Source organism: Vespa crabro, chromosome 1, assembly GCF_910589235.1.
Source record: "Vespa crabro chromosome 1, iyVesCrab1.2, whole genome shotgun sequence".
Taxonomy (NCBI): Eukaryota; Metazoa; Arthropoda; class Insecta; order Hymenoptera; family Vespidae; genus Vespa; species Vespa crabro.
Window position 1 is genome coordinate 19,672,403 of NC_060955.1, and position 12,500 is coordinate 19,684,902.

Here is a 12,500-nt window from a genome sequence, read left to right on the forward strand (position 1 = left end):
GCTCAAGTTCCATTCCCAAGAAACCGGCGTGAGCATGTTGTTGTGAGAGTATCAACCACTCAAGATGGATGGATACGTCACTTGGAGGAGAAGACGAACAGCTTTGCGAGCTGTCGAGGTGAGTTCGATGGTCGAGAGAGTTGCACGACGGAATCGAGCTTGACGAAATTTCTTATCTTTAAAACGTACCGCTCTTGTTCTCTTTACGATCGACGTGAAGGTGAATGGAAAAGGAAAGAAGATGAAAAAGAAGAAGAAGAAGAAGAAGAAAAAGGAGGAGAAGAAAAAGAAGAGGCGGAAGAAATAGAAGAAGGAAATAAAAAAAGGGAAGAAAACATAAGAGGCTCGTGGCGTAAGGTAAAAGGGAAAATTTTTTTTTCCTCTCGCGTACTTCTCGAAGCTCTCGAGCTTGCTGCTATAGATCGAACGAAAAGGCGTGAAAACGAGGAGGAAAGGCGAGGAGGCTACAAAACGCCACGAAGCATCGACAGAAACAAATGTTCTCGTCGCGGCTAATGAAACTGCCTCGAGGGCAGGAGGAGGTAGGAGATGGGAGTGGGAAGAGGAAGAGGGCGGGGGTGAGACAGAAAGAGAGAGAGAGGGGGGAGAGGGAGAGATGGAAGGGATCAGAGAGATAGAGAGGCGAGGGGTTTACGACGGATGGAAAAGAGAAAACACCGTTGTGAAGCTCGATAGCGGGAACGAAAAAGGGTTGGGGGCTTAACGATCGGTCATGTGTGTGTACGTATGTGTGAGAGGACCGCGTGGTCTATATCGCGTTGTGGAAACTGGGTTTCCCGAAAGAAAAAAATTTCCGATGCTTCTATCGATCTGTCTTCTTCCGCCACGTACATTCTCTCTCTCTCTCTCTCTCTCTCTCTCTCTCTCTCTCGCTCTCTCTCTCGCTCTCTCTCTCTTTTTTTTCCTCTTCATCTCTACTAACTCTCACGTTTATTATTTTTTTCTTCTTCCTTCTTCTTTCTTCTTCTTCTTCTGATTTCTTTTTGCAAAAGTAAACGAATTAACGTTATGAACTTGAAATTCTTCGAAAGGGAAGGATTATCGACGAGAGAAAGAGAAAGTTCTATAATGATTTGTTATTGATCTATCTCGCCTTCCTTAGATTAGACTCCTTTTCTTTCTTTCGTCCTTCGTTCTGTCGTCCACGGCATGGGAGATGGTGTGTGGGTGGACCGAAGGTTCGAAGGATCATCGAAGAGAAGAGGGGAATCCTCATCAACCCCACGCGTTCCTAACTGCGTACGTCCATAATCTACGAGTTATCATCCGCTTTCTATTATCCGTTTCATTTTTCCGTTGGCAAAGGAGAAGAGCCTGTGAAATCTTTCGTGGACACAGTGCTCGGCGTAGGATTATCGAGAAAGATCGAATAGCAGAGACGAGAATGTAGCACAACGATGGCTATATGCGATAAATCAAAATGGGACAGCTTCTCTTAGAAACGGTATTAGAGGATCTCGTAAACAGGCACGGGCAATGAGTATGGGCACGGGAACGCGCTTATTTGAAGGACGTGCGTTGGCTAATAAAAAATATATTACGTCGATAGGTAAACGAGTCATACGACCCCTCGTAAATCAATCCAGGAAATGTCGGGGAAGAATGGAATCGAGCGAATCGACGGATAGCGCTGCGGTTAACTGCGTATGGCTTACCTAGTCTTTTGCCTCCCCCATTGTTTATCTTGTTCCTTCGAATTTCGCCACGGGGAAGAAGGCATATTACAAGCCCAGCCGTTATATTCATTCGACCCGTAATTACAAGCACGATGTAAACGAGCTGCCGGCGGTTATTCCTGTAGTCGGGCGTAAATCGTGGTGCCGCGACCGATTCCGCGACGTCAGACTTATCCTTGGGCTGATCTCCTTCTCGTTTGTTCGTATCTTTCTTATTTCTTCGTTCTCATTTTCTCGTTCCATTTCGATCATCACCGATAACACCCTACCCTTGTTTGGCCGAGAAACGGACGAGCGCTCGTTTAAAAATACGTATGGTACATAGATACTCTCGGGCCAACGGGGAAACGAATTATCTACTTTCTCATTGAGCTTAGAAGCGTCTTAAATGGATAGAGTCGATTTGACGGATGCCCCGGTTAAGGAACGAAAATAACATCGCGCGAAGATATAAATACTACGCGGAGCAAATCAATTTTGTCATAGCCTAAAGAGAGAAAGAGAGAGAGAGAGAGAGAGAAACTGTTGAATCGGTAAACAGTTACGTATTCTCGTTTGCGATCATACATTTCTCCATCAAACTATCCTACGAAGTTAGCGGTATGAAGCTTAAAAAATGCTTCGGCCGCTATATAGAGAACGAAGGATGGAAAGTCCGCCTACATTACATACTAGGTGAATTATGCATGCTAAATAGCATACTCGGAAGTTCACCGAGGTATCGGGTCGTAATCCGTGCGTGAACGATCGCAAGATGAGAATTTAACTTTGGTTTATAGCCTTTGGTCTATACTTTCTATAGGCTTCTCCCAACCTAACGGACGTACTTACTTATGACTTAGTCACCGCTTCTTTTTATCGACTTCTCGCTTTGCATCGTGAAGAGCTAAACTCTTGTGAAATAAGAGAAAGAGGAAAGAGAACGGTAAAACTTTTTCCCGAAGAAAAACTTTTTCTCGTTAACAGTGTCCATTGTTGTTGAGCCTATTATTAAGGACTGATGTTACGACGTATAGTGGCGCCATCGATGCGTCACAAGGTTGTAGAATGTTACTGCGAAATCATCGACTATAAACTAAATGACCGATGCTGCATTATATCGTACTACTCGATGTGTTGTGGTCTATCTATCATCGATCGGTATGAACCGTACTCGCATGAAACTCATAGAAAAATCGAACGTACCGAGAAGTCACATCAATCCACCAAATTCCCGTCGAAAGATACCGAGAATTCTTTATGCAATTCCATCGTGACATTATGTTCTTCTTCGAGAGAAAAAAAAAAAAAGAAAAAAGAAAAGATGTTTGACGAATACTGACACGCTGTTAATATTTCTCTTTTATTTTGTAAAAAGATAAAAAAAAAGAAAGTTGAAAGAACACGTAGCCAATAATGACCTTTCTCGTATTCCTTTCGTCTACTCCGCGTTACACTGATGACGTAGTTGGACGAATTTCTCATTTTTCATCTCGACGAAATTAATCTCCAAGTAGGACACTCATTGTACCAGCAAGTAGGTAACGAAAAGAGAAGAAAAAAAGAAAATAATAATAATAATAATAAAAAAAAAAGAAAGAAAAGTAAAGTAAAAAAAGAAAAGAAAAGAAAAAAAGAAAACTTCATTATTATAGCACCGGCACGCGACGAAGAACCGTCTTTCCTACCCGCCTCGTTCCTTTTAAATTGCAAACATAATTGCTAGGCTCTTCCTCTCTCTCTCTCTCTCTTTCTCTCGCTCTCTCTCTCGTTCGACAAAGTCGTACGTTTCTCACTGGACCTCCATTCGTACGCTGATACGCCGCTTTAATTACTACTACCAAAAGGGGTCGAAGAGGGGGACCGAGAGGAGAAGAAAAAACGTAGATAGCGTTTGTCCACTTTATCTGGATATCTTTAACAGAAACGATCGCTTAAATAGGATCCACTTTCGCGGGACAAAAGGGACTTTATTACGAAGAGGCTGCTTGCGACAGACGAGAGAACAGGAGGGTGGTGAAGGGCCGAGGAGGGAGAGATCGTTTCTGGAATCGGACCGGCCGATCGATATAATCAGACGGTAGAAGAGGTAATTCGGAATATGGGACTCGACAAAAATAATGAAAAAGGCGCGAACGTACGTTGTTCGATAAAGTTAAACGTTGAAGATCGAAAGATACGTTTTCGTCCTTCATAACGACCTGATTTCGCGTAAAGGTAGAAGAGTAAAAGGGCAAGAAGAAGTCTGTGATAGGTAGTTGAAAATGGATGATCGAAGTAACAGAGAGAATTAGTAGATTCCTCGTATACGAGAGTCTTCGTTTCAATTGAACATGTCGCCTTCGTCGTATTGATGTCGTCGATCTCTCCCGGCCGTAGAACTGTTCGGTGACCGTCTGGATATACGGGGTGAGAAGTATCCTTCAGGTTCCTCGACTTCGATCCAGACGGCTACGCAAGCTCTGCGGATGAAAAGAAGGAAGGAAGGAAGGAAGAAAGGAATAGAGGACAGACAAACAGACGGACGGACGAACGAATGGACGGATGGATGGAAGGAAGGAAGGAAGGAAGGAAGGAAGGAAGGAAGGAAGGAAGGAAGGAAGGAAGGAAGGAAGGAAGGAAGGAAGGTAGAAAGGAAGCAAAAGGGGTGCACGCATGACCCTGAACCCAACCACCACGCCATCCTATACAGGGGTGCGAAGCATAGAAAAGGATAGAGAAAGGGAGGAGGTTGAAACGAAACAGAGAGAGAGAGAGAGAGAGAGACTATGTGGAGGAAGAAGGGGAAATTACACGTACACATACAACATAAACGCACGCGGACGCATACAGATACGTATACTCTAGGGGTGGATTGGAAGAGAACGAAGAGAGAGTGAGAGAGAAAGAGAGAGGGACTCCGCCGAGGAGAGAGTACAGTCCTCGGGATCAATACTCCCGCGTCTTGCGATCATTCATCTTGCCACGCCCCTCTGCTCTCTCCACACACACACACACACACACACACGTGCGGATACACATAGACCTTCTCTCTCTCTCTCTCTCTCTCTCTCTCTCTCTCTCTCTCTCTCTCTCTCTCCTTTTCTCATATACACAGATGGATATATAGTGTCTCAGTCTCTTTCTCTTTCTCATTCTCACGCACGTACACGATCAGGGTAGGTAGCACGCACGAACATATAACACTGCTTCTTTCTCCGCCGCCATCTTCATCCCTCTGGCTCGGTACACCCCTCATCGTCGTCGTCGTCGTTTGGCGCCCAATCGTGGCGTGTCCATTACGAATACACCGGGGCTAGGGGTAAAAGGAAGGAGGGCTAAGGGCGAGGAGAGGGAAAGTCTGAAGGGCAGAACGAAAGAGATAGCAAGGGCGTGCGTAATAGAGAACGGCATAGCTGGTTGCCGTAGCGAGGGTGGTGGTAGGAGGTTAAACTGTTTAGCGAGCACGTACTAGCGCGTACACACTCGTGCGTACACACTCGTGCGTACTCGCGCGCGACCGTAGCAGCGCGTACTACGGGTGCACTTGACTCGTCCTCGTTGCACGTGATTCAAATGAATTTCTGAAACCGTCAACCCTCTCTTCTTTCCTTCTTCCTCCAAACATTGAGTCTACTCGAAAGAGGGAAAAGAAGGAGGAGAAGGTGGATGAGAATGGGAGGAGTGGAGATCGGAGCGGAGGACGAAAAAGACGGCGCTTACGGGGGATGAAGGCGCCTGCTTGGTAGGGTGGTTTCAAACAGGGACGGAGAAAGAAAGAAAGAAAGAGGAAAGAGAAAGAGAGAGGGGGGAGAGAGAGATAGTGTGGGTGGATGCCCGCTCCAGATAGAAGGCCTCGCTCTGCCAATAGGACGAACGAACCGGTCGATCATGCCCGATCTGATTGAGCGGTCCGATAAAAGAGTCTGCAATCTGACGGACGAAACTCTCTTTCTTCGTTTCTTCGAGATCGATATATTATCTCTTTCGTCTTTCTGCACGGATTCTTTCTCTTCTTATTTCTCCTACTCTCCTTACTATACCGGCTTTCTTTCCTTTTCCGCGAATACTACTCTTTCCTCTGGTTAAAACGAACGGCCTGCCGATGGCTGCCATCCAAAATCTCTTTTCGTTTATCGTCCAATACCCGATCGAAACTCCTATGGATGAGAGAGATAGAGAGAGAGTGACGTCGCGGGGCGGAAGTAAGAGAGTATCAATGACCAAATAGTATTTCTTTTTCTTTTTCCCTTTATTGTTTTTCTTTTATTTGACGAATCATCGATTTAAAGGAAATATTCATTGCGGACACATTAGATCTCGTAAGATTTCTAGCGACATGGTCATTCTCGGAAATCGATTTAAATCATTGCATCGTTTCTACGGAGGCGTAAATTAAGACACGACGTCCGCGTTAAACTTAACATGCGTCGGGTTTTACCAAGCGATAGCCTCTCTAGTAACTGCACGAGGATCCTCCTCGGCGTCGTTCGAGACGCATTTGTAAGGAGCGTGACAAGGTAGTAAAAGCTCGGGCTCGTCAAAGCGTGAATTTTTATTAACGTTGACGATTTTCACGGGGAACGAGTTCCGCGATCTAGCGGTAACTGCATATGCTACTCACGTACGTTTCCACATAAATATCCGTAAGAGTACAGCGTAAGAAGTGTACTTACTCCTCTATTCCTCTCTCTTTCTCTCTCTCTCTTTCTGTGTCTGTCTGTCTGTCTCTCTTTCTCTAACGCGATGGAACGCAGAATATTTCCACTATAAACAGGCTCACGTACGACGTACTTATCGTTTACCGGAACGCAGTACGCGGTTCAGAATTACTAATGTGCACCTTTTCTTTTCTATTCAAACGAGCTTCGTTTTCTTCGAACCGAAAAAAGGGGCACGAGCGAAGGAGAACTGTTCGGCCTCTAGACAAGGTTTGGGGAGAGGGATAAGTGAGGAAAAAGTTAGAGGAAATTAGAGCTAGGAAGGATGTAAAGATCGTGAGAAAAATAAAAGGAAAGCATTGTATTGTCGGCGCAAAGAGAGACCGAAAGAAAAAAAGGTGGCGACGAAGGCAGGAGGAAAGAGAAGACATTCGTTCGGTTTAAAGACCGGAATTATTCGCGATGCTTCTCCTTTGAATTTCTATCTCGTCCTTGCCATAGATCTTTGTCTTTACGATTCTTACACGGTCTCTATCTCTTTGGCTTGTCGAATGGTATCGCGAAAAAAAAAGAGAACGAAAAAGAAAGAAAGGAGGGAAGTAAGGAAGGAAAAGAAGATGCAAAATTACGTTCCTTTCGAAAATCTTTTACTTTCAATCTTATAGCCCAGAGAAATATTAATTATATAACTTTTCGAAATGTGCAGCGATGAAGGCCGAGGGTGGCGGAGAGGTCTGGAATGGTTCCGGGGGTGCAGGCGACGAAGGCGGAGGACACATCTTCCAACTAACGAGGCTCCAGCAACACGCTAATTCTGACACGAGCTTCAGTCGGTGAGTAAACTGATTTTGACCATCCTCGAAAATTTTCCGAATTATACATAGCGACGCTCTACCTGCTTTTCTTGTATCGTATACGGAAAAATAAAAGGTGTGGCCGTATAAAAATCTTCATAAAAGGAACGTTCAGATAGCGTGTCGCTTTTTTTTTTCTTTTTTTCTGTTTTCTTTTCTTTTCTTTTTTTTTTTTTTCTTTTTTAATATGAATTCGATCTCACTGTTAGAAAAATTCTACTTCAAATATATCTCTGATTCTCATAATGCACGAAACATAATTTTAATGGTTCTGTGTTCTTTTTTACCTTTAATCATTTTTCTATGATGAATGACAGTAACGCAGATTATGGTGATTTTGCTTTTATTGGTCTCATAAAAAAGAGAAGAAAAAGGAAAAAAAAAGAAAAAAAAAATAGCGAAAGTTCCATATTTGATCATATACGGTCTTTGAAATAGAGAAGAAAATCCGTAAAGAACGTAGGTATGCTATAGCTCATCGAAGTCGTCCTTCTTGCGTGTACGCCGGAAGTATCGTCGTGCCGCAAACGTAAGCTGGCCATAAATGTTCGAAGATAGAACCAGTGGTGAAGCTTCTTCATCCCAGAAAGAAGATCCACGACTTTCTTTTTGCTTTTAGTCTCGACCCCTCTTCGACCTGAACCGTTTTGTCGTTGTCCAAAGTTTCTCAAACTTTAACTACTTCTCTCTCTCCCTCTCTCTCTCTCTCTCTCTTTCCTTTTTCTTTTTTCATTTCTTGTTTTATCTCCCTCTTCTGTTGCGAACCAACAGTTAACTCTTTTTATTTGAGATTGAGCGAGCATACTTCGAGTCATAAAATTACGACCCATTTGCAATAAAAAAAAGGAAGGAAGAAGAAGAAGAAGAAGAAGGTGAAGATTCGCTCATATCCGAAAAAAAGAAAATTAAAAGATCGTTTAGGGTTAATTATCGAACGAGAATCATTTTATAAGATATATCTTGCATTTGATTCGAGTCGAGGACAATTCAAGTATATAGAAACGCTGATGAATAGGAAGCAATGGGTCCAAAAAACTAGTGCACGGTAGTTATCTAGCGTGCGCGGAAAGAAGCCCGCTACAAATCGGACGTGGCAGAGCCCAGCCAAATATACACAGTGCGTCAGCGTCGCGGCGCGCGGCGTCGCGTTCTCCCTTCCTGCACCACCAACTGCCGGTCGCCTCGTTTGAGGTCAACGTCATCCACTTCTCTCTCTCTCTCTTTTTCTCTCTCTTTTCTCTTCCTCTTTCTTTCCTCCCCATGTAACCTCTTCTCTTCGCTTCACGTTCTCTTCTTCACGTTGTCTCTATCTTTTCTAAGCCTTTTACGTTTTACTCTGACATTCTGTACTTCGTTTATAAATAAAGAAAAAAAAAAAAAAAGAGAAAAGAAAAAGAGAAAGGAATAATAATAATCGAACAAATCGCATTAATTTTACAAGATTGTTTTTTTTTTCTTTTCCTTTCCTTTTTCTTTTTTTTTTTTTTTTTATAGCAAAAAAAAAGCAAGGAAAAGAGAGCACTTATTTATTCGGAACGTAGGTATCGTTTGCAAGAAGTGCTAAAACGATGGTCGCATTCCGTAGGTCGCTTTCCTTTTCGCAGGTGCCGAGAAGCCCCAGACCATGTAATTAAAAGCGTCTTTCGTAACCGCGCTCACTCTTGGATGGTTTCCTATTACCCTTTCCCGGAGGAGGAAGAGGAGTAGGAGAAAATACTGTGCGTTCGTACGTTCATGCGTGCGTACGTGCATGCGTGCGTACGTGCATGCGTGCGTACGTGCATGCGTGTATGCGTGCATGCGTGCGTGCGAATTATGTGCTCTTATAGGATTCGTTATAGTTTCTTCCGGTGAAAAGGTGACGGGAAAGGTGGACGTTTATCGTTCGACGCAACGTTCTCTTTTGATATTAGGACAAGTCTTTTCTGATGGATGCTTACCACTCGAATACGGTTTTGGCGCCAGGGCGTGCGCGTTTTCTCTCGAAATACGAGGTGCGTCAAGTATTCTGGAATACCAGGACGGATTATGAGGCTCTTAGAAAGCGTCCGGCTGATTCCGAGACACGGGCGCCGAAGAGGAGACGAAACAAAATACTGCTAAAATTAATCCGCACCTTAGGTCACGTCTGCAACGAGTCTAGACTACGACGACGACGACGACGACGACGACGACGACGACGACGACGACGACGACGACGACGAAGACGAAGACGACGATGAAGACGACGACGAAGACGACGACGACGGAGAGAGAAAGCCGACGAAGACGTTGACGACGTACAATCCCCGAAAATGGATCGAAACGCGTGGGCACGATATATATTTTAACGAGTTCTGGTATTTTGGCATTCGTTATTTCTATTAAACGCCATTCATCTCTGTTAAAACGTTTATCTCGAATCTTTCATTTTACAAGATCTCGATAACGAACGATTCTAAGTGAAAACGAGGACCGCCATTTATTCAGGTAATACGTCCTTATTTTTTTTTATTTGTTTTTATTTTCCTTTTTCTTTTTTTTTTCAAACTTTTTCTATTACCAAGCGAATCCGAAATAGATTTGATATAGATTTTCTAAAATTCAATTACATTCTCAATTAGTTCAATAGATATTCTCTTCGCGATCATAGATATTTAAAATCGTGGATAATCGTAAAAATGAAAAGACATCGGATAAGCCGAGAAATTTGATGTACGATTTCGCTTATTGCAAAAAAAAAAAAAAAAAAAAAAAGAAAATAAAAGAATAAAAAAATAAAAATACAAGAAAAAAGGGGGAACGAAATTAGCTTACGACGGTACAACGTTAATAGTTTTATTTTTTAATAGAACAAGTAAAGGTTTATTCGTATCTGTCGGGATACGTTGTCGTATATAACGTTGTTGGATAACATAGGATTTGACGTATATATACGGGGCTTGAACTCATAGTTCTAGAATTTTCCGAAACATCGTGGATAAATCGCAGACAACGTGCGCTCGAAAGGATGCGCAGTCATCCAATGACTCGTCGACTCGCGTGTCTCGGTGTCCTGTGTCTCGTGCGCGCCTAGTATTCGCCTCGTCATACGATTCTTTTCTAGCCAACGTGGAGAAGAGGATAATGCGAACATTGTTCGGTGTGCACGCAGCTTTCGACCAGATGGCACAATTTTCCGATTGTCGTCCTGCTTTTTCATTCGTTATTGCTAGCTGTTCCCGCTTTCAGCTTATGGAATAGACGACTAAGGGGAGGAATAGGCAGCCAAACAAATGCGAGGTCAGTGTATCGGATATTCACCGCGGGTATTTTCAACTCTGCCTCTCGTGAAAGGAATTTTCATCGTTTTTCAAACGGTTGGTCGATCGATCGTTCGTTCGTATATCGCGCATTTATCGTTTAGAAAAATCGACTTTATTTCGATCGGATATCTATGGGCCATCATTGAATCGACAATTTTGTTAGTTCTCAAGCACCTATGTAAGTACATATTATCGGGGCTACTATCGTAACGGATCTCTTGGTGGTTGTCTAGAGTTGATGAATAAATTATGAATCGAGGTTGAAAGCATTGGATTCGACACGACCGTAATCGCTGACTCTCTCTCTCTCTCTCTCTCTCTCTCTCTCTCTCTCTCTCTCTCTCTCTCTCTCTCTATTTCTCTCTCCTCTCTTTAGCTCTTTCTCTCTCTATCTATCTCACACGCACACATACCCAGTGAGTTTTGCGCGTGGCACAAAGTCATTGCGGTTCCTCGGGTAAAAGCGGGTATCGTAAACGCGCGCAATAAACTGCCCTATCTTTCTCGAAGTCACGAGTCGAACTCGTACTGGCGGTAACGCAACAATGACGGCCGATGGCACCGGGTCGGTTTCGTGCTTTGACGGACGCCTCGAATAATCGTCACCGCGTTATTTGCCGATAAACGCAGTTATTGCGTACATGCAAATCGACCACGGCCCAATATAACATAGTTTTCTGTGACGGGGAGAACAAGAGAGAAAGCATTGAATACGATACATGTATGTAGGTACCTACAAACCGATCTCGATGGTAGTATTTCTTCTTTACGATCCGTGTCCTCCCCTTCTTATAGTTTTATGAAAACACGATAGAGGTAGCCCTCCGGCTTATGGTTGAGGCTATAAATGTATAACTCTGTGAAAGAGGATAGAGAAAAGGACAGTTGTTACGAAATGCAATAAGATTTTGCGAAATCGTTTTCACCTATATTAACGAACTTTTTAAGGATATATTAATGTAAACTAAGGAGAAGCATTCAAGTATATAAAAAGAAGAGCGTTATCGTGTCTCTCATATCTATGGAAGAAAGAAAATTCGAATGCACGATGCTCTGCGCACGGGCCGAGCGATCGTTAAACGCTTAACGACTTCGTGCCTCCGTCGTTTCCGGCGGACATTTTAAGCCGAACTCGTATCTCGTATCGGCGTTCGTTCGACTTTGAATTTAAATTCTTCTTTCTTGAATGAGGAATCGTCTACGTCGACATTTCACGCCATTTCATTGCCGAACTACTTTCTATCGATATTTTCAATTTTTTTTTTTACCACATTTCATAAAGTCTTAATATAGTACGAGGGATATGAATAAATTTGCAGGGATATCTTTCATCAAAAATCATAATCTTGTTACAACTCAAACGATATTATAAATATTATCGTACAAATTGGATTAATGATTTCGAATATATAAATTCGTCAATTCGTTTTGCTTAAGATTGAACTCTATGTCAGCTAGACATTAACGTATATTTAAGTATATAGAATAGAGGGTGTCCATCGAAGGTAGATTTCTCCAATTATCTTTTTCGAAGAAATTCAAGAATAATCATAGAGAGGCGTTATATTCGATGCACGTGCCCTTTCATCCCTCACGGCCATCTGTTCTTCTAATTTTTCCAACCTTTCCGCCCTCGAAATCGAAATCGTGTTAATAACTCAACGGAGACAATGTCAATTCCGTAGACACGTAGGGTCGCGATGTGGATCGCTCCTCTCTCCTTCTCTCTCTCTCTCTCTATACCTGCATCTGCCACGGAAAATAGTCATTAGGGAACCCTCTGCTCATTATTACGTTGCGATAATACCGTTTCCAACGTCGAAAACCCAAGCACGAACATTACTGGTGTGAAACAATCGGTCCATGTTCTCGTGTAGAAAGTTTTAATAATGCGGTCGTCCATCGATTACTCTCACGTACCTGCAACGACCTCATCTCATTGTCCACGTTTTCGTCCTTTGCCAATGCCGAATCCTGGTTTTCGTGGTGGACGTACGACATTTTACGGTGTCACTCGAATTTCACGCTTTCGTAACGGATTTTCTG

General features: G+C 43.1%; 1 protein-coding gene across 4 annotated transcripts in view; it reads left to right on the forward strand.

Annotated features, from left to right (window-relative positions):
- Positions 1–12,500, forward strand: part of LOC124426695 (serine/threonine-protein phosphatase 4 regulatory subunit 1-like) — a 145,963-nt gene that overhangs the window by 16,038 nt on the left and 117,425 nt on the right. For 3 of the 4 annotated variants that reach the window (XM_046968733.1, XM_046968724.1, XM_046968741.1), the window contains one exon: positions 7,023–7,149. In XM_046968733.1, the coding sequence (XP_046824689.1) occupies positions 7,023–7,149 (127 nt within the window). Of the gene's footprint in view, positions 119–7,022; positions 7,150–12,500 lie in introns of all 4 variants that reach the window. The other variant, XM_046968770.1, reaches the window with a different exon arrangement.